This window comes from Pan paniscus, chromosome 1, assembly GCF_029289425.2.
Source record: "Pan paniscus chromosome 1, NHGRI_mPanPan1-v2.0_pri, whole genome shotgun sequence".
Lineage (NCBI taxonomy): Eukaryota > Metazoa > Chordata > Mammalia > Primates > Hominidae > Pan > Pan paniscus.
Window position 1 is genome coordinate 152,534,901 of NC_073249.2, and position 23,726 is coordinate 152,558,626.

The 23,726-nt window shown below is 35.6% G+C and overlaps 1 protein-coding gene across 1 annotated transcript in view; it reads right to left on the reverse strand.

The window, feature by feature from the left end:
• LOC100990811 (fucose-1-phosphate guanylyltransferase) overlaps window positions 1-23,726 on the reverse strand; it is a 345,681-nt gene that overhangs the window by 199,482 nt on the left and 122,473 nt on the right. Inside the window, exons 8-11 of the mRNA XM_055117300.3 lie at window positions 13,389-13,487; window positions 8,784-8,922; window positions 1,957-2,101; window positions 1,764-1,868 (exon numbers count right to left, since the gene is read on the reverse strand). Coding sequence (XP_054973275.1) covers window positions 1,764-1,868; window positions 1,957-2,101; window positions 8,784-8,922; window positions 13,389-13,487 — 488 coding nt within the window. The remainder of the gene's footprint in view (window positions 1-1,763; window positions 1,869-1,956; window positions 2,102-8,783; window positions 8,923-13,388; window positions 13,488-23,726) is intronic.

The window sequence follows — 23,726 nt, forward strand, 5'->3', positions numbered from 1 at the left end:
AGTGCTTACTCTGTGCAAAATACTATGTACATAAAAAATTCATATTCAGAGTGAATTCCTCACGTAAAAGGAGTTTCTTTTATAAATATTTGCTTAAAATGAATATAACAAAAACATTAATCTGTTACTCTGAGTAGCCACAGGCTTACACGAAATAAAACAATTGGGTATATACTTTCAACTCACTTCACAAATCTTCTCATATAAACAATCTTTTGGAGGTGACAGTCACCCTCTGATTACAGTTGGTTTCAATTTTAGTACATGAAGTAGCAAAATGATTTGAAAACTAGCCTGAGGTGTCAGCTGTAACAGGCATGACCTAAACGGAAAGAGAATACCAGCAACCAGTACATATCAGTTCTGCCAACTGTCCCCTGCAGGGACAGATTCCACTGATCCATTTGACTGAAGGTATGATCTAAGGAGTTCTTGCATCTGTTCTGTTACTGAGTGTGTAGAAAACAGACAAAATATGTTGGTACTAGAACATGAAGAAATGTAAAAAGCACAGGATTTAGAATTAGGTAGGCATTTGCAATATTATTTTCTATCCATAAGAAACTTTGGCAAGTTACTTAGCTTTTCTGAGCCTCAGTTTTCTCTTCTGTAAAAGAGAGATAATAAATCCAACTTCATAAAATGTTGTAAGGATTACATGAGATAATGGATGCGAATCATCTGGCATATGGTCACTATTCCATAAATGGTGGTTTTACTTCACCCTTGTTTGACTGAGTCTTTGGTTGACAAGAAAAATCTGGAAATGTATGTGAAATTTGACAGGTTGATGCCTGATGCAGAAGCACAAGCTTAATTTTAGTTTGGTAAGAAATAAAGAGAGTCTCCTCATTTTTATTATTCATCAATGCAATACAAAAACATTATGTGAACAACAAATTAGTCTCAAATACAATTTTAGAGGTTACAAACTAATGGAAACATATGTAATGTGTAGGCAAATGGACTAATTTTCAAGATCTACTAAATATAAATTACTATGCTTTTACTGTTTTAGCAAAATAGTTACTCATTAAAAATGAAAGCCTTAGATTTTATAAAACATCCACCTTCCTTTTGGGCATTTTAGGGAACTATAGCTCTGACTTATTAGCAACCTTTTCTTTCTTTTCTTTTTCTCTCTTTTTATTTTGGTTGCAACTTTTCTAATCCCAGCTGTTCCTTCAGTGTGCTTTTCTAGAGCACACCGTAAAGGGCTCTCATGAATTCCTAGAGAAGAGCTGATGCTTTCTTAGGTATCTGAGTGGCCACCCTGACTAGGCTTTTACAGGCTGACAGATGGATGTTTTAGATAGGTAGACACATTTTCACGTAAGGTTTAAGTGGAAAGGAAACAAGTGTCACTTTTAATGCTGATGAATTCTGGTAATGAGATTCTTGTTGGAGGAGGATTATGGGCACATCCCTTTTTGGCAGCTTTCCATGGAGTGAAGAGGAATAGAAGCAATATGCTTACAGATGTTGATATGCCTGTTGCCTTGGCAACATCAGTCCCTGTCTTTGTGGCTGCTGCCAGGAACACAGCATCTGGCTCCGGCCCCATCTGTTGTACTGACTGCAGCATCTGCCTCCACCTTTTCTTCCATGCATCTAGCTCTGGCTCTTTGTCCTCTGCCCTACCTCTGCTATTGCTCTCTGATTGCAACATCTGCCACTATTTGTTCTTGCTTTATACCCACAACTTCAGGTGCTTTAGAGTGTCAGCTAAGTTTAGTGGCTATGGCACTTAAATATTCTTTTACCTATGAAAAGCTGTTTCACTGAAGATGTTTTCCTTAGTCAGACTTTCTGTTCCTGATATTTGGATGATTTCCTTGGCAACTTCAAATTTGCCATTGTAGCATGCCCTAGATTTGAAGAAAATATCTTGTTAATATTGTAAGCAAGTACATGCAGTATACCTGGAGAATCTATGGAATGCTACATAATACTCACAGGTGTAAGGGGGTATCTCCATAGATATTAACAACATGAGGTTGAACTTCCAAATCACTTTGCAGCAGATACTTAACTATATCATGGTGTCCAAATCGAGAACAGAAATGGAGTGGGACATGGTCTTCATTATCTTGAGCATTCACTGTTATCAGCAAGAAAGGAAAAGATATGTTATCTAGAATTCTTTGTTTCTCAACCTTCATACGTATAGTATCATGGACATTTCTAAGTGCCTGAGTGATTCCTGGAAATTGCCAGTTAATGATAATCATAAAGGAAATTAAGGGCGACCAATTTTTAAAATTATAATGTTATTCTATTGCCTACTACCACATTAAACAGGTTTCCTTCTAGCTTCCATAAATTCTATGGAACACATCAAATCAAATCTATCTTACACAGTGGAACAGTTTGGGAAACTAATAGCATCCAAAAGGTACACGTGGCCTTATTTCTACAAGGATCACATTTCAAATTGATTGTTTTTCTATCTGAATGATGTTAAGAATTACAGATCCTGGCCACAGCACCATTCCCAGAGATTTGGGTTCAGTAGCTTAGAGTGGGGTCCCACAACCTGTATGTTTACAACACTGTTGTAAACAGCTCTGATGTATATCCTTAGCTGAAAATTGCCATACTACAGTATGCAAAGCATGGTATCATGAAAGGAAAAGCACTTTAGACTTAGGCAGACCTCATTAATTGTTTTACTTTAGACAGGTTATTTAAAATTCAATTCTTCATTCAGTAGTGGACATGTGTCCTTCTCGTTGAAACACCCAGCCTTATAACCTCTTCTCACGTCTGGGTAATTCCGTATACTGCAAGTATTAATGAGAAGCCAAGACCACATTCTATCACAGAAGCAGAAAATGTGATTTCCAAGATCTGTTTGCAGCTAGGGAACAGAAATAGCAGAGGGTGACCATATGTCCTGGTTTAGGCTTGTTATCCTGGAATAATTCTTAATAATGACACTTTTACTCTCAACAGTTCCCTGGTCTGGATACCTATCTGTAGACTCCTCCAATCAACACATCATATGAGACTCTGACTTCAGAGCTGATGACATAAAAAGCAGGGCCTAATCTATCTTGGCAATGTGGCAGTGGTGGCAGTAGCTCCATCCAATTTCCCATGGTAGCAATTCCAGCCACAGATTCAATGCCCTGCATTGTTGGCATCAGAAGCACAACAGTTTATGTGTGCCTAGCAAGGGTGGCAGTGCATCTTCACAGGACCACATTTGGGCATGATTTTGGATGTTGTTCCTCACTGTGAGAATTTCAAACATGGCTTTCTACTCTGTTCTGAGGAAGAAGATTCTGTGTGCTACATAATATCCTTTAATCTACTCCTTTTATGCCTAAATTAGCAAGAGTTAGTTTCTAATACTTGAAAGTAAAAAAAAAAAACAAAAACGAAAACAAAAAAACTTGACAGATACACTCTCTTTCCTCAACAAGAATCAAGTGATCACTATGTATTAGCCATTAAGCTAGTGTTGGAGGTATGGATGTCTTATCAGTAACAATGGATATAATAAGATCATTGTTCCAGGGATGCTGAAAAGAATAAAGAGGATCATGATTGGAAAGCGTCTATCTAGCATGATGCTTGTCCCATACTAGACATTTAATAAAAATTACTTAACCTTTTTACTAATGTCCATCTTAGAAATTTGCTGTGTCCAAAGCTAATAACAGATAAATGCAGAGTCTATACTCTCAAATAACCTACAGTCTAGTTAAACAGTCAATAATTACAGTACTGAAGTAATAACAACTGAACATCAAACTGCTCAATTCCTAATCTGGCTTTAATAATTTTTAAAACTAAAATAATGGAATCAACTGCTCTAAAGCCATTTGTTTTATTGTTTGATTACTTTGTCAATCTAGACAGGGTCTTAATTAGGCCTTGTAGCTGCTATATTTGTAAACAATCATCCTCATTTTATTGTTCTGCAAGATTTTAAGCCAAAGGCAAATCTTTAACAAAGTCACTGAGCTTCTCCTCCCAAGGCTGTTATTACAAACAAACCTTTGAATCTTTTTTTATTAATGAGCAGCTCAAAAAGACGCCTTTCATTCAGAAGAATGTTGGTTCTTCTGATTATCTCCCTTTTAAAAAAGCTTTTCCTTTGTTCACGTGCTGTTCTAAGCCAGGGAAAGTCAATGCCACAAGTCAATGCTTGAGAACAGTTAGGAGTCCAGGGCATCTGGAGTGTGACATAAGAATTCTTAAGGTTCAGAAGGAAAAATGCAAAGCAGAATGCAGTGCAATCTTCTATTAATTTATAATTTGCCTTTGGCCATCCTTGGCCCCACCCAGTATTCCTCGCCAATTGAATTAGTAAACTTCAAATTAGATTATTTACTTGGTGAATTATCCACAGTGGCTGAAACATTATTCCCATCAAAGAAGATGTAAATACCAACTGAAGGAACAAGCCAGGACAAATATGGAATCAGACATAGAATTTATGCGTATACACGTCTGTTTTTGCCTCAGTCATTGTGATGTATTTAGTTTTGTCTTCGACAATTTGCAAAGACAAAAAAGAAAATATATTATTATATCTTAGAAAAATTGAATGCATGAATAACATTCTATTTGCTCTAACTTAGCATCTTATTGAGAAACATATAAAGGAGAATTTAAAACAAAAAATGCATGTAAATCATTATTAGGAAAATATCTAGTTCCTGGTGCTCTGTTTTGAAGAGAGTAGGTAGATAGTGATGTCTTTTGAAAGAAATATTGAATATTGGGTGAATGTGTGCTGTTTCTTCTTTATTTCCGCTTATTGACCCTAAAAATAAAATAAAATTTTCCAGATTGACCAAGCAATGTCAACAGGTCCTATAAGATCTTTAAAATTACTCCCAGGTCTGTCTTTAATAAGCTTTCAGTAACAGATCTGTGTAATACATCCAACAAGCTATATTTCAAAAAATAAAACACTTCCTATGGCTGGACATGTTCTAGGAATTTTTTGTGGCTTTCTGTAATATCCAGCTCTGTCCAGTTGCAAGGATTGTGTTATTTAAAAGAAATATAGCATTTATGATTAAGATGACAGAAATTATTAATTCTAAATTTAATTTTTTCAATTTTTAACATTATCAAAATGGCATATTTTGAAGGCTGTATCACTATTTTTTTTTCTTATTCAGTCCATCAATATTTTAAACTTTTCAATCTCATTTAGGGGGCATTATACTTCTCCTTTTTCATTACCCTAAGAGATACAAAGAAGCAAAACAGTGACTTAAAACATACCTAACTGAATAGGTCAGCCTCTCAAACATGCTGAACCAAAGAGGCTGCTTTCAGAATTACATTTTGGGTAATTTTGCAACCTGAATTTATTTTCATTTGTGACATTCTGTTACATGGAAACATACTGTAAATACTGGATTTCAAATTGTACTCTCTTTGGGGTCATTTATTTAATCTTTCTCCTATGTCCATTTACCACAGGCAGGGTCCAGATCTAAAATTAATCATTTGGAGGCTTAGCTACATTTTAGAATAAATGAACTAACTAATAATAAGTCCTGCACAGTGTCCATTGGCATAGCAGATCTTCTGGTTTATTTTTTGCAATTGGTTGAAGTACAAATGGGACTTAAATATCAAGCGTGTACTAGAAAGAAATAAAAATACTTAAAAATGTGAGTCACGCCATCTCTTGACTTTATAAAATAATTGAGTAAGAGGCATGTAATACTTGCGTGCAACAAAAAGAAAATGTTAAAAATTGTATCATATGATGCTGGTATGTAAGGGGAATATGGTTGTAGTATTACACATTTCAATGCCTTTTGCACTGAAAGAGACATGCTGATCATAAATGACATTCATTTTGACACTACTGAGCTCTGGAGTTGTGCAGAGGAATAAAAAGCTAAGGTTGGCATCAATAATGAAAGGAAAAAGTGATGCAGTTCCTGACCCCTTGGAAGAGTGAGGCAGTTTCAAAAACACGATTATGTGTTTAGTCGTTCACACAGGTGTACCTGTGCCTATTCTAGACTAACAAAATGAAAGAGACTGCTTAAACAAGGTCCAAGGAACAGCATTCCTTACATCCTGACAACATAGGTTGTTTATAATAATGCTCTAAAGTAGCTGCCTGATTTACTGCATACTGGCGCATAGAAAACAATGCAAGCTATGTTTCTTAAATTTTACGAAATAAAGTGGCCCTTGTTTACAACTTGGAAACTGGAAATTACCTTAGTCTCTTGCCACGGTTGTCTCTAGGATACTTTGTGTATTCCTTATGGGTAGATAAAAAACATTGATTAGCTTTATTAACTAAATATCAATCTGAATTTTGAACCAAGGAACTGGCAGTTCCAGAGATTTGACAACCATGTCCTTTTGGAAATGTGTATTGTTCCCGCTGCAAAGGCCAGCAGTTCTTACAGCTGGGCTTTTAATTAGGTCTCTTGGGGGTCAATGGAAGAATGTTGGATATGCCTGAGAGAATTTAATGGCAAGACGCAACTCTGAGTGAATTTTTGTCAAAAAATAAAGTTTGTGAGGAAAAGCAAAAAAAAGAAATTTTTCAATACCTATAGTAAACTTTCCAAAATTTATTTTATAATTAAGAAAATAAAAATGAAAGGAAATTCTATTCTATCAACTGATTCCGAAGTCCTTCTATGTATTCTAAAGCTTTTTTTTCCCCAAATGGATCACACTCAAACTCTATTAAAAAGTATAGTAATATAATATCAAATATTGGGGATGTGGGAAGCAACTGAAATTCTCATATATTGTTGAAAGATTTTAAAATAGTACAAACATTCTGGAAAACTGTCTAGAAATTTCCTAAAACATTAAACATATGCATTATTACCTTTCGATTTATCAGTTCTCTCATATATATATGTGTTTATATATATATTCAAGAGAGATGAACATATATGTCCACAAAAAGACGTGAATAAGAATGTTACTGGCAATTGTATTCATAATAGAAAAACACTAGAAATATTAAAATGTCTACTAGGAGAAGAATGGATATACCAATTATGGTATATTCATGCAATCATAAACAATATAAAAGAACAAACTACGATCCATACAACAACATGGATATATGTCCAAATCATCTTGTTGAGCAAAAGAAGCCAGTCACAAAATTATACAAACTTCAAGAACAGACAAAACTATATATAGCAATAAAAGCCAGAATATTAATTACCTTTGGTGGTAAAGTCTATTTACCTGAGATGAGGTAAGGGAAGGGAAAGATAAGATAAGGGAAAATTTAGGGGGTAATTAAATATTCTAAATCTTGATCTGGGTGGTTTTCAATGGATGTATACATACATAAATATTCATCAGGTTATATTTTTAAGATTTCAGAATTTGCTAGAAGTAAATAATGTCTCAATTTATAAAAGATTAGTGAACAACAGTGAAGACATCTAATTCATCTAAGAGAACTCTTTACTTTCACTGGAGCCCCTAATAACCATAAAAACCCTAGAAGAAAACCTAGGCATTACCATTCAGGACATAGGCATGGGCAAGGACTTCATGTCTAAAACACCAAAAGCAATGGCAACAAAAGACAAAATTGACAAATGGGATCTAATTAAACTAAAGAGCTTCTGCACAGCAAAACAAACTACCATCAGAGTGAACAGGCAACCTACAAAATGGGAGAAAATTTTCGCAACCTACTCATCTGACAAAGGGCTAATATCCAGAATCTACAATGAACTCAAACAAATTTACAAGAAAAAAACAAACAACCCCATCAAAAAGTGGGCGAAGGACATGAACAGACACTTCTCAAAAGAAGACATTTATGCAGCCAAAAAACACATGAAAAAATGCTCATCATCACTGGCCATCAGAGAAATGCAAATCAAAACCACAATGAGATACCATCTCACAACAGTTAGAATGGCAATCATTAAAAAGTCAGGAAACAACAGGTGCTGGAGAGGATGTGGAGAAATAGGAACACTTTTACACTGTTGGTGGGACTGTAAACTAGCTCAACCGTTGTGGAAGTCAGTGTGGCGATTCCTCAGGGATCTAGAACTAGAAATACCATTTGACCCAGCCATCCCATTACTGGGTATATACCCAAAGGACTATAAATCATGCTGCTATAAAGACACATGCACACGTATGTTTACTGCGGCATTATTCACAATAGCAAAGACTTGGAACCAACCCAAATGTCCAACAATGATAGACTGGATTAAGAAAATGTGGCACATATACACCATGGAATACTATGCAGCCATAAAAAATGATGAGTTCATGTCCTTTGTAGGGACATGGATGAAAATGGAAATCATCATTCTCAGTAAACTATCACAAGAACAAAAAACCAAACACCACATATTCTCACTCATAGGTGGGAATTGAACAATGAGATCACATGGACACAGGAAGGGGAATATCACACTCTGGGGACTGTTGTGGGGTGGGGGGAGGGGGGAGGGATAGCATTGGGAGATATACTTAATGCCAGATGACGAGTTAGTGGGTGCAGCACACCAGCATGGCACATGTATACATATGTAACTAACCTGCACGTTGTGCACATGTACCCTAAAACTTAAAGTATAATTAAAAAAAAAAGAATTGAGCTAAAACATGTTAAGAAGGATTCGCATGTAGGCCTGATAAATATATTAAAGATGAATTATGACTTGTGGAGCAAATAAGTACATGACTACAGGATTAGTCAACTTCAAGATTAATCTCTAGTAAGAGAAGTACAAGTAAAAGGTATACATAAAGCAAATGATAGCAAAGGTCTTTTAAATATATAATCTTACCATCTGCTTTGCTGCCTTCTTCCATCAAGAGTTTTGCAATATTCAAGAATCCTTTTGCAGATGCTAGGTGGAGGGGTCTATCTCCAACTTCACCACTTACATTTACATCAGCACCAAATTTCAAAAGAAGGCGAGTTACCTAAAGGATTTATTCATTTGAAATCAGTATAAAAATTCAAACAATAATGCAAAACTTTTGGCAGTATACAAGAACACAACTGGCTTAAACCACAAAAATTTATTGTTATATCACCTAGCAAGAAGTCCAAAACTGGAACAATTCTAGGGTTGATTAATACAACAGCTTAATAACTCAAGTTCTTTCTGTCATTCTGTTCTGCCATGCTCAGCAAGTAGGATAGATCAACTCATGGTAGTAAGAGAGCTGCAGCATCTCCAGCCATTACAAACTGAAGTTCACAGGGTAGAGCAGGAGATGACCTCTATCTTTTGGAACAAGCGACCATTTTTTTAAATCTAGAAATTCCTTCTTAAAAACTCTCCAGAAACCATCTTCCCATATCTCTTCAGTCTGGACTAGGTCATTTGCAACTTTCTAAACCAATCCCTGGGCAAGGGGAAAGATTTACTGTGAGTGGCTTCAGCTAATTAAGATCTAACACACAGTGGCTGGGGATAGGAGCATCTCTAAGCACAACCTCTAGGAGAGAGGTTGAACAGTGAAATAAAATAAGGAGTCTGCAAGAAAGAAAAAAATATATGGCCCAAAGTGGTAACAGTTGAAATGATAGCTTTGCCTAAGCAAACAATAGTGCCTGCTACTGACCTTATGCTGTTAACGTGAGGGGTAATATCATATACTGATTAAGAGTTAAGGTGCAGTTTAAGATAGTCCTAGATTCGAATCTAGAATCTGATTTATATCAGCTCTGTGTTCTTGAGAAAAATTAGTTAATTTATCTATACCCAAGTTTTTTCATATGTGCAATGGGAATAATATTAAGACTTAACTCATGGGTTGTCATGAGGATTAGATTAGGAATTTGTTTAAAGTGCATAGCACAATGACTGACATACAGTATTTGTTCTGTAAATGTTATTTTTTATTTTTGTTGGTGAACTGAGACAATGTTGTTTACTATTTCTGTTTCAGAGTTAATGTGGGGCTAGATGAGATGCTAGGGAGCTTTGAAAACGTTTTTTAAAAATCATCTCCACATTTTTTGACCTTGAAAACCTACTTTTGTCATTTGCTCTCTTTAGTATCAACTCTCTTGTCAATTTCATAATGTAGGTCTTCACTTTACATAAATAATCCTCTCTAGAGTCATGCAGAATCTTCTCTGAATGATCTCTTCCAAAGTCTCCTTCTGGCCAGAGCCAGTGGTAGTTGACTTGATTCTTGATTTTCATGGCAGCTTCAGTCATATGGGTCTTTTTCTGGATATGTGAGTGAACTGGAGATAGAAACAGTAGCCCTGGCATCTTCTCCATTTAACTGAGACTCTACATCCATAGGGTCAGAGAGGGATAAAGTAATGAAGCATGTGGGAGTCTTCCTGCGATTGTTTCAGGTAATTTAGGAATTCCTTTGAGTCACTTATATATATACTTAAGAACTTTCCCAATAACTTCTGTAAACTTGATATTGGCTCTCCTGAGAATTTCAAAAGTCACCTCAGTGATACTAAGGTTAAGTTAGGATGCATCTGAATCCTTAAAATAGCAGTTAGGGTTCAAATAGCAATTGACCCCTCTCAATTGTCTTGACCACTGAAGTGTCAGCACAAAAGTGAATTCAAGCTCTAAAACTATTTTTACTTCCCATGAGTCAGCAAATAAACATGTCTTGAGTATAAATCTCTCAAGAATGTGGTAGACATTTGAGAGAAATTCTAGAGAAAATATTAGCTGGGTGTGATGTGGGGAACTGAGTTCCTATTGAGTACAATAGACAAGAGCAAGGGTTTGGAAATCAGTCTTCTACTTATCAGCTATATTGCTTTGAACAAATTGTTTATCATTTTGATACTTCAGCTTCTTCATTGCTAAAGTTGGAATAATAATATTTCTACCTCTTGGAGTTGTTGTGAGGATTAAATAAGTCATCGCATGAAAAGCACTCAGAAAAGTGCCTGGCATTCAATAACTGTTAGTAAAAGTGGTAGCCCCAACTTGGAGCATGTGCATTTTATCTCTTTGTTGGCTAATGGGCAGATCAAGACTTAATTCAGGTGAAATCAGAACAGCAGAAGTTTAGTTTCAAGAACCTTGCATGCCTAAGCAGATATTTCCACTTACACAGACTCCATATATTCTGATTATGTGACTTTATAATAGACTGATTTAAACTATCTCTGAAATCGATTGTCTATTAAGGACTATTATTACATACCTAGGAAATATTGCTCTTGGTGCAAAACATCTACTCTTCCACTTAAAAATAAGTAAATAAACAAATGACAAGGAACATGGCACATTAGGTACATTTATATATTGAATGTACCATTCTCCTTGTCAGCATATTTTAGCAAATGACAATAGCCTCCATAAATTACTTATGTGCTGCCTTCACACACAGAAAGTGAGTCCCTTATCATAAAAGGGCCATCCACATTTTAGCATAATTTTATAAGACTGTGACTATATTTTCAGGGAAAGTAAACAAATTTAGTTCTCCACCCAACATGCATACAGGCTCTTTATGTTTCTGCTGGGTGATGAGGTTAATCGTCAAAGAGGATGACTCTACAAATAATATGCATTGTATATATCCTGTCTGTGCCTGAGGTTAGGAAATGATGGGATTTTTCCATTACTTGTGCTTTTGGGCCTGTACTTCTAAAAGTATTTTCAGTGCCCAGCTCTTCATTGCACTCCAGTGCACTCTGAGCAGCACATCAATGAAATAAGCAATCTTCCTACCTATAGGTCACGCTTCACAGGTCTTAGAGTGTCCAGGCATATGCCAGCTAGCAGAGGAATAAAGGCACAATGACTATTGAGCACAGGGACACAAGTAAGTTTGATCTTCAACTTGGAACCCTCAGGTGGTGCTGTGGCATGACCTCCAGGAAAGTAAAAAGGTATAATTCTAACCTACAATTGAATGAGTCTAGAAAGACAAAGTGAGGAAGAGTGAAAATGGAGTATTCAATGAACAGTTATATTTGGTTATCCAGTTACATTTGTATTTCTCTCTGTCTCTCTCTCTCTCTTTTTTTTTTTTTTTTTTGTTATTTTCAGTTCCTTGAGTATTCTCACTGCCAAAGGGCAGTGTTTTAAAGAAACATAGAAATTTTGTCTTTTGATATGTTAAGGTTGAAAATCAGCAGACTTTGGAGTTAGAACATGTTGCCTTGAATTCTGACTTCTCCATTTAGGAAAATTGTTTGGACTTGATAATTTGTCTCACTGGTTGAAGAAGAATAAGAAGAGGTACTGTGGTACAGCAAAACAATATAGGCATTGGGATCAGACAGAACTGAGTACATATTCCAGCTCTTCTATTTATTATTAATAGCTGCATGACTCTGGCATGCTACCTCACCTGACTGAGCTTCATGTATACCATTGATAAGAATGGGCAAATAGGCTGGGCATGGTGGCTCACACCTGTAATCCCAGGACTTCAGGAGGCCGAGGCAGGAGGATCACGAGGTCAGGAGATCGAGACCATCCTGGCTAACATGGTGAAACCCCGTCTCTACTAAAAATACAAAAAATTAGTCAGGCGTGGTGGCAGGTGCCTGCAGTCTCAGCTACTTGGGAGGCTGAGGCAGGAGAATGGCGTGAACCCAGGAGGCGGAGCTTGCAGTGAGCCGAGATCGAGCCACTGCACTCCAGCCTGGGCGACAGAGCAAGACTCCGTCTCACAAAAAAGAAAAAAAAAAAGGGGCAAATAGCCAATTTCAGGGTTGTGGAAAAATTAGAAAAAAAGATAAAGGTTCTATCATAGTGCTTATCCCATAGTATAAGCTCAGTCATGTGGCAATTCATTAATTTCATAAAGTTGTGAAGGTTAAATAAAAATCATGTATTGAACAAAAGTATGTTAAAAACTTTAAAGTTTCTATATATATTATTTATTACAGAAAATAAAATTTTATAAATATGGACCTGTTATAGAATCACATAAAGTAAATTATAAAGCACATTAGTAATTGTTTCTATAGAGTCTTTATGAGTTGTTTTATTGTTATTGCCATTAGCATCATCACAGCTATATTTACTGAGCATTTGCCAAACAATTTATATTGCATCCTAACAGCAACCCTATGAGGTTATAATTAATATCTTTCCCCATTTTATAGGTGAATAAATGAAGATCAGAGGGATTACATAACCTACACCTGGTCAAAACACTAGGAATTTTTCAAATTTAGGCTGACTGATTCCTGAGGCCACACACTTACCAATGTACTTTTCTGCCTCTTCGTGTAATAAGATCATCAGCAAAAATGAGTAACATGACAACCGTAATGCTTATATGGATCTACAAGTTCCTCAAGGATGGGTTGATGAGAATATGGCAAAAATAATTCAAAGATATTTTAAATATAAACTCTTTGAAGCTAGGACAATTCAACAAAAGCCTACACTTAAGCAACACCTAACCTTTGGAAATCCTACTGTCAGACTTACCTGTTCATGTCCATAGTACGCTGCAATATGCAATGGAGTGAAAAAAACTGCATCTTGAATATTGACATTAGCTCCATGTTGCAACAGCACATCAGCAGCCTGGACAAGAAAATGATTATGGTTAAGAACTTCAGTTGAGTTATCTGCCTATTAAGATTCAGTTTACAACCACCATGCACAAATCTTCTTCAGGAGTTGCCACCCTAAAACACAACTTTCTTCCATCCACCTTATCCAAGACCTCCAGTGTCCTGTTTTTTTATGAAAGATAAAGACTAAATTTCCTTAGTATGACATTCAGGGTCCCTTCAATCCGACAGTGTTTGTTTTAAATGTATTTCTCATTAGTCTCTTTCCTAAACCCAATTGTAGAGTCAAACTGCATCCAGCTTCCTGCTCCTTTGAGGCTTTGTTCACATTATTTCTTCAGCCAGAAATGTCCTTCTGCCTCATATATTCATGCTTTATCTCCAGCTAAAATGCCATCTCCTCCCAGATTTCCTCAATTTCCCTCCCTTCATTGCCATCTGCCTGGCTGAAATTAAATGTTACCTCCTCATAAATCTCATATAACTTTCACTCATATAATTTAGAACATTTTTCTATTTATATACATACCTTACCATCCTTACTAAAGAGAAATTTCTTTAAGGACAAAGTGTATGTCAGATTCATCTTTATACTCTTACTCTAGCATGTGATCATGCAAATAACAATCATACAATAAATATTTGTTGAAGAAATGAATGAACAAATGAAAAACCCTACCAGGAACTGTTGGCCAATTGTCATCATGGAAAGCCATAGATTGGTATTTGTAGGGGAGAAAAAAAATATTTTTTCTATCCATTTTAGGTTTATTGGCTGAGGCCATATAAATTAGACTGACAAAAAGGCAGATAAATAAGAGAAAAACAATCAGGAGTTTATTAACATGTGTATTGCACATAAATGGGACTACTCAGTGATGAGTAACTCAAAGTAGTAGTTAGAACTTGGTCTCATCTATAATCTTAACAAAAATTTACAATAACTTTGTAGAGCAGTAATAAGACAAAGAAAAATAACTTTGAACTTCTACTGGCAACAAATTGGGGGAAGGTAAATATATGGAGGAAACTAATGGAAAATAAAAGTTGGTTTTAGCAAAGTTTCTTATATAGATTCCTCTGGTGACTTCTCTGGGCTGATAAGTGTCTAGAGTTATCTCTTGTGATTAACTTCTATCCTTTCTGGTAGAGAAGACAGAAAGGAATCCTTCATAAATTTGTGTCCCTCTTTTAGGCAAATAGAAGGAGAGCAAAGAGTTCCTATATCTGTTTCTTTTCAATTTTCTGTAGCTCAAAATAATCAATACGCCAAAGTAGCCTATTTTGGGGGAGCATATTTTGCTACCTTTCACAACAAACTTGTTAATATTTCCAATTTCTTCTCCTAAATACCTGTCTTCGAGTCTCTCTTTTCTGTTCAACACATTGAAATAATTTCCTTCAAATGTGTTCATTTTCATTGTGGACTTTGCTAATGTACTGTCTATTCTTCAGTTGGTCAAATATTACACATTTTGAAATTTTTTCAAAAGTCTATTAGAAGAGAAAACAGAAAGATGGAATTTAAGAGCTCAAGGGACTTATGTCCTATCACCTCTTCTGTTTATATGAACAAATTGCCGCTTAAGTCATGTTTCGTCAGTTGTGTGAATCATAGACCTACAGAACTAGGGAGGGACTGTGGACATTACATATCAAACCCTTACATTTTAAAGATAAAAAAATGGAGAACCAGGAATTAAGAAATTTTTCCAGGTCATAGAGCAAGTCAGTGTCAATAGGAAACTAAATCTTTAGTCTCTTGCCTCAAGCTTTGTTTCTGAGTGCTTCATAGTTTGAAATAGTTAATTTTTAATCACCTATTCATCCATTAAACACAATTTATTGAGCAAATATGAGCCAAAACTATTATTTTACATGCTTACCTCATAATTTATTCACTCGGGGATAGCATTGGAGATGCTAATAGTTGTCATATAAAATCACAAATTTTTATTGAAAAATCCGAAATTTCTGATGGGTCCAAATATAAGCAGGTACATAGGCTTCTATACATTCTCACAACAATTTTCTTTGTTAATACTTGAATATTGCTGACTAATGATCAGGAGAATACACATTGTGTACAGTGAGCTGTTTTTATAATACAAAAATTAAAACCACAATGAGCTTTTATTGAGGGACTATTATGTATCAGGCCCAGAAACAAGTGTATCAGTGGTAATCAAAGTCTACTCTGTTTCATGCCAAAATACAGAAAGAGGTGCTCCTCTCCATTTTAAAGATGAAGAAACTGAACCTCTGGGGAGCAGAAGTGAAATTCAAATCCAGGTCTGTTTGACATCAAATCTTGTTTTTACCAGTCCACTCCTCTGACCTTGATTTTATTAACACTAACTTTTAAGTAAATAAAGTAACTAATTCAATCCCAGATAGGAAGAAGCCATCTGTCAGTAGAGGCTCCATAGATTTAGACTGAAAATGAATGCTGAAGCCATTTATAACAAGAGCTTGGTATCTTTAGGCTTCACATGCCTGGGAATCTCAGGAACCTTTGAAGGAGGCCCCTAGCAATCAAGGTAGATTAAGCTTTTTACAATTCCTCTTATTTTAAATATAGCATAAAGTAGACAGCATGAATTTTTATGCAAAACGGACTTTCAAATGTTAACCTATAGAGCCAATTTCTTAGGCATGCTTCCACAACTTTCATTCTAAAAGATAAGAGTTCTTAGGCTTTAATAAACAGTTTAAAGCCATTTTTTTTTCCTCCTAAGTTTGCACTTCTCCAGTTATTCAGAAGGTCAACATTTGGCTGAACATTCATTAATTATGAAGTGTTGGTTTTCTGAGAAAGTGTCAAAATGTAAGTTTTAATGAAACCATACAGAGTCATTTTTGAATTGTAGGCTTTACTTAGTTTGTTTTAAAATTCAAGAAAATACTTAACCATTGAGAGCAATGCATTTTAGAATTATCTGATTTTAGCTAATGAGTAGAATTCATGTACTAATTTGTATGACCTTTGGAGTAATGATGGGGAGAGTATCTCCCAGCATTCTAATGGGAATATGGTATATTGTCCGTCACGTGGACTAAGACAAGTACACTCATACAAACATTTAGGCTTCAATATATACCTATCAAGTTATTTTACTCATGATTCATCTGCTTCAGAACCTGAAAAAGTTGGTAAATCAACTTCACACTCTTTCCACTACATGAAACTCTTGTGAAGTCACAGACTGAATCTATTTTGTTCCCTACTATGGTAGGTAGGTAATAGGCATCCAATAATTGTTAAATTGGATGTATTTCCAGTACAGTTAAAGTACAATTTTGGAAGGTATATATGCCACCGGGCATAAGGTAATATAAACATTAATAATTAGTACTTAATTATATGATAGAATTTTTAAATAATTCAATTCATCAAACATTTATTGATAATTGATTTCAAATTAACCTTCAGCAAATCCCAAGTGTTTGCTATATTCCAAGACCTGTTATTGGAGTTTTAAATATATTATTAACATTTTTGCATGGTATATATTCTGTTATTTTGAATTTTTTTGTGAGACTATATGGTCATGATTTTTTTTCTCAGAAAAAAATAACTAGTAAAATTTTAAACTAGAAACAGATTTTATGACAGCTATCTTAATATACTTTAAGGACATAAATCTTTAAACACTTTAAGGATATAAATTGTATCATACTTAGATTTATATAACTGACATAAATATACATCTTAATATTATTATTAAATATGTGTTTAATATTATTAAATGTATAGAATATATTATATTTATATAAATATATGATTATATTTAATAATAATAGTACTGATATATAAAAAGACATATTTGACATATAATAATACTATTAATATAATAGTAATATATAATAATACCACTGATATATATATATTAAACAACTACTGAGATATATATTATATATACTCAATATATAAAATACTGATATATATATTAAGTGCTACTACTGAAATACATATATAAGAATAATACTGAGATATATATATATCTCAGTAGCAGTATTTTATATCTCAGTATTATAAAATATATCTATATAAATATTATTAAATATATATATCAGTAGTATTATTATCAAAGAACTAAGATTTAAATATGGGCTGGTAACTTGGTACTTTTCACTGATGGAAGGATAAGGACTATAAATTGTCTCCCATTAAGTGGTTGTTTTATGAGCACAGAAAATAAGTCAGAGCTCTTTATTTTGATAGTATAACAATTACTGTATGAATTACCCTTTACAATATTTTTATTTACCAGTTGACTCTCAAAAAACATCCAAGTGAAGTTCCTCCAGTTTCTAGCTTGTAATTTAAACACGACTTGCACATTCTGCTTTTTCTTTTTCCTTTTTTTTTTTTTTTTTTGACACGGAGTCTTGCTCTGTCTCCAGGCTGAAGTGCAGTGGCACAATCTCGGCTCACTGCAACCTCCACCTCCCAGGTTTAAGCAATTCCCCTGCCTCAGCCTCCTGAGTAGCTGGGACTACAGGTGTGCACCACCACGCCCAGCTAATTTTTGTATTTTTAGTAGAGACAGGTTTTCACTATGTTGGCAAGGATGGTCTAGATTTCATGATCTGCCCACCTTGGCCTCCCAAAGTACTGGGATTACAGGCATGAGCCTGCTTTTTCTTTTTAGAATGTCTTCCCTTCTCTTTCTCTGCCACACACCCAGTCTCATGACCAAGCTCAGTTCTCATGTTCTCCATGAAAAGCTTTTGAAAATAGGTCATTGTATTAATCACTTATTTTCTGAATGCCTATAAAACTTAGTGACACAATGTAATCTTTCTGGTAATTAACACTGTGGGTAAATCACTCTTTCATAAAATTTTAAACTTATGTTCCAAAGTTGTCTCTATAAAGTGTAAGAAGTTTTGACTCCAGGTAAAAGGATTTTTCACCTGAGGCCCTGAAATTTAATCCTTATAACTAAAATAGCCAGACCTTATTTAAAATCTCAGAAATTCCAAAAGTAATGCCTATAATAACAAAGGCCCTCACTGTTATTTCTTGTTAAATGTTTTTGCTACAGTATAACTTTAACTTATTTGACTTGGTTCCATTTAGCTCCCTCTCTTTTATTTTAAGGAAGTCATTGGGCAGGGTTAAAGGAGAAAAAAGAATGACCGTATAAAGAGGAACCAAATGTCCCATGGAAGAGAAAATAGAATAGGGTAAATTCTAGATGAAATAAAATGGCAATCAATCTCAGTTGAAATTGCCAAACCAAATACAGTATCTCATACCTAGCAGACTTTCAATAAATATCTACACTTGGAAATTAAATTTTTCTTTGCTTTAAGTGGTATTTTATTTTCTATTATTTCTTTGGATCTTCTTCAAATTCATGCTTATACCAATGTTTTCCTTAAGATTTACAGTTTGCTTAAAGCTACAATTTTCTCTTCTCTATGCCTGTGTCTCACCTTTATTATTGAGATTTATAAAGAGAAGAACAATGAAGCTGTATTGGGATGACACCCATTTCCATTTAGTGGAAAAATCTGCATTAGTAAAGCTTTAGAGGAAAAATTGTTTTTCCAAAGTCTATGACTTATCAATTCAAAATGATCCTAAAGACATTAGCATGAAAGTTGATTTAGGATTGATATTTTTTCCAGTTATTTTCAGTTCTGACATTCAATAACCAGTTCTCAATTATGGTCCCCTCCAACTATTGTCCTTCCTCCTAAACTTCGTAGACAATTTTTTAAAGAGTCATCTCCAACTTTCCTCTACCTTTCCTCACCTCCTATTCACTCTTCAGCCCACTACAATCTGTCTTTAGACCTCACCACTCCAGGGATATTTCTCTGGAAAATGACATCAAAGGCCCCCTAATTGCCCATTCTCATGGATGCTTTTTAGCCTGTAGTGGATTCTTATAATTTTACGTTTTCTCAGGATTCATTTTGAATATAAGTTTTCTTATACCACAAGCAGGACTTAGTCACCAGGGACACAGTTTCTAATTCTCTGCCTCTTCCCAGTTCCTCAATGTGGTTGATCCAGATACCTGCCGTGTATGACAATCTCCTGGTGACCCTCTCCCTATGGGACAGCTAGACATAATCACCAGGTCCGTCCCACAGACCTGGCTGAGCGATGGATGAAAGGGAGTACTCAGACACAGATATGCAGTGTAAGAGCAGCTAGGGGTCTGCAGGGCTCTAGTGGCCAAAGTGCGAGCTGCTTGCTTTTATTCAGTGTAGACATAACTCCAAAAGCCTGGAGCAAACACAGTCTGTGGGTAAGTAACATTTATTGTTCCCCTTTCACAGAAACTCATGCATGCGGATGATCAAAGGTCAGTTCCTGGTCAACATAAATAAACAAGCCTGTTTAAGATTAATTCCCCCACACTTACTTGTACCTACTCCTTGCCCTCTGCCTCAGTGTCAGAGAACAGCTGACTTCAGCTTATTCTTCCCCGAAGGTATGCAGAGCCTTCTGACCTTTCAGAAGGTCTGCTCCTTTCCCTATAGTTTCTGCCACCACTCTGATCGATCTCCTACACATAATCTACTTGGCTTGCTCCTCTGATGCTCACACCTAGCACAAACTGAGCAGCAGATAAGCAGCAGTGATCCCTCTCAATCACAGCAAGACCCCACAGAGCTAGTGCCTGCTTACTCTAAAGCCATTAATTAGAACTTCCCTCAGGAAACCCACTTGTGTAACTGTTGGATCCTTATTGGAACCCAATAAAAGCTTTAGCATAATGGTCTCTCTTTCTCTCTCTTGCTCCCCACGTGCTGGTTGAGTGTATGTGTCCTGAACTGTCCCTGGCCCCACTTCCCACTGGCCCTGTAAGGTGTGCTGCCCTCTTCTTTCTGAGATCTGTAAGTTTATCTTATAAACTCAGGTTTATGGGAGCACAAAGGCACCAAAAAGCACACATGCTTCTTTTTGTCTTATGTGGTTTTATTTGGGACCAGCTAGTAATTCCTTCCCGCCGCAGAAAGTCCTATTGAGCAGATAGCTTTTCAAAGGTATTTCAGTGATCATCATATCGGCAGCATATTTGTAAAAAGGATCATGACTATGTTACTGTTTGCAGTTGACAGCTTCTGTTATTTCATGTGCTTTGTTGAGTTGCCTCCTCTGTGTCTCACCTGACTGACACATTGAGCCTGTTTTCTAAGTCAGGGCTCTCCTAAAGAGTGACCCTCTTTGTAGGAAAATACTGGACACAGGTCAGATAAGAGCCACAAGGAGGTCTGTAAATATCAACAAGTTTCCTGTGAGAGGAGCACCTGGTCACAAATTGGACACTTAGGTATTTGGCTATCTGCCAAGATAAAGAAGTAGCTTTATCTTGAAGCCCTGTCAGGGCAGGACTAATGTTTATAGTCCTCTTGTGAGGGAGACCTCAAGAACAAATTATGACCTTTTCCTTATTTGACTGTTTATCCAGCATTTGTTACTATTGTCTACTTCTTCCTTAAGATTTTATTCTCCCTTAGATTGCTTGACACCACAATTTTTGAGTTTTCTTTCCACCTCTCTGCCTACTTATTATTATTCCTCCATAGAAATGGCTTTTTCTCGGTTCATCTCTTAAGTGTTGCTTTTTCTCACTGACATTTGTGTTTCCTTTTGTTCTCCTTTGTTTCCTGTAATTCTTTTGTATTAATTAATACATGTAAAGCACTTAGCACAATGCTTAGTATATAAGAATAAATATTCCAGAAGTGATAGCTATAGATATTTTGCTCTACATATCCTTGATTGATTTCATCTAAGACTACTACTTCTACTCCTGCTACTAGAAACACACACACACAAACACTCACACACACGTGTTTTTCTTAGACTTCCTCCAATACTGGATCTACCTTCTTTGGCAACTGATAGTCCTGTTTTGTATCTTTTCCCTATTTCCCAGCCACCTTTACTCTCGGCTGATATTGTCTTTGCATTGATCAAATCTTTACCACTTGCCTTTTGATTCTTGTTATTTTGAATGAAGCATTAGAAGGCAAAAAAAAAAAAAATGTGTGCTAGCGGGCCAAGAATATCTATTTCATTTAATGTTCACAACAATCATACTGAATTGTTATTAATAGCTGCATTTTAAAGATAAGGACAGTGAAGCTCAGAGGTTTACAGCTTGTAAGGAAAAACACTTAAGTTTAAACTCAGGTTTATGAGAGCACAAAGGCACCAAAAGGCAACCATGCTGCTTTCTGTCTTATGTGGCATTATTTGGGGCCAGCTAGTAATTCCTTCCCATTGCAGAAAGTTCTATTGTGGAGACAGCTTTTCAAAGGTTGTTCAGTCATAGTCATATTACCAGCATATTTGTAAAAAGGACCATGATTATATAATTGTTTCCACTTGACTGAAAAAAAAAGTTAAACATATTCTAAGTCATATGTTAAGGGTCTTGCAGAGTCTTATATATTAAAATGAGAATTTTAGGATTTTTTCCATGTAGAGATGCACCAAGAGACTTTAAGAAAGAGTAAAACATGTTTAATTTGCATCTTAGAAGGATCTTTCTAGGAAAAATGTATGGATTGAATGGATTGAAGAAAGAACAAGACTGGAAACAGGTAATCAGTGAGTAACATCCTGCAGTAAGTTTTGTTTTGTTTCGTTTTTAAGAGATAAGAATAAAATGAGCTGAGGTAGTAGTGTTGGCCTGGAGATGGAGAATGGATTTCAGATATATTAAGATGGTAGAATCGCCCAGCAAAGTGCCTGTGATCCTAGCACTTTGGGAGGCCGAGGTGGGCAGACTGCCTGAGCTGAGGAGTTTTAGACCAGCCTGGACAACATGGTGAAACCCCATCTCTACTAAAATACAAAAAATTAGCTGGGCGTGGCGATGTGCACCTGTACTCCCAGATACTCAGGAGGTTGAAGCAGAAGAATTGCTTGAACCTGGGAGGTGGAGGTTGCCGTGAGCCGAGATGGTGCCACTGCACTCCAGCCTGGGCAACAGAGTGAGACTCCATGACAAAAAAAAAAAAAAGGTAGAATTAGTCAGAATGACAACATATGGGAGGCTGGTGATAAGTAAAGATGAGAAGAAATGGTCAACAAATGACTATAAAAGAGGATGCCTACAAGGGGAGATGAACATGAAGATAAAACTTTGTTTACTTCATGAACTTACAAAGTAGGAAAATCACCTTGAATTTTTGTCTCTTAATTACTTGTAATAGCTAGTTTATTTTGGTTAACCTTGGCAGAACTGTGCTCTTATTCAACACCACAAACTGTTTCCACTGGGGTCAATCTCTCAATCAAGATTTGAACATAATTCTCAAGGTTTCAAACAAATGAACTGAAAGCTGTGTCAATTAAAATTACCAGGAATTGTTTACCCATTTGTATTGAAGGCTTATATTGCTTAGAAAGCATTTTAGATGGTAACATTTGCTTTAGAGTTACCAAGCCCTTTTTTGACTCTATGCTTTAATTTCTATAGGCTTTTCTATTTTTAATTTATATATTTATATAATCTCCACTCCTTGACAACCATTACAAACGTTAGCTGAGATTTCTCTATGTCATGTGATTACAGAGTTTTTCAGTTATAACATTGGTTGAATATTTTTGTAATGACTATTATTTTCTTGACATATCTCTAATTAAGTATTTGAGTACAAAAATCTATTGGAAAATAGTTTCTTCAGGCTGTCACAGAAATGAGGTCTTTTTATGTGATCTTTCTCTTATTATCACAGGTTAAAATTAAATTGGATCTTAAAATTACACAGAAGATGATTCCACAAGATAATATCATAAAAGAAATTAAAAGGAAGCTCTATAAAGTCATGGAAATAAAACTTAGAGACACACACTACCTTATGTATATAAAATAATTTCATCAGTTATATAAATTTAGCATCACTTCTCAGGAAGTGATGAGAATACAAGCAGAAAAGCTGATGGATAGAGAGAGGGAGGAGAAGTGAGATGAGGGCAAGGCTGAAGATACAAGTGATATCATTTTATAGAGGTAATAATTGAAACTAGCAAGTAACATCCTTTCACTAAAGTAAGAGGAGATATTTGTAGGATATTTATGGTTTAAAACTGGGGAGGAAGGGAGCCAGAAAGGGAAAGAAAAGACTCATCTAAGAAGCAGAGAACAAAAGAATGCCTGTCAAGGGAGCCCACAAAAGAGATATTTGTAAGAAAAGAAAGGCAGATTTTCTGTGTTGTTCAGTTAATCATCATCTTGCTGTGCTATTTGCTTCATTAGATGCATACATT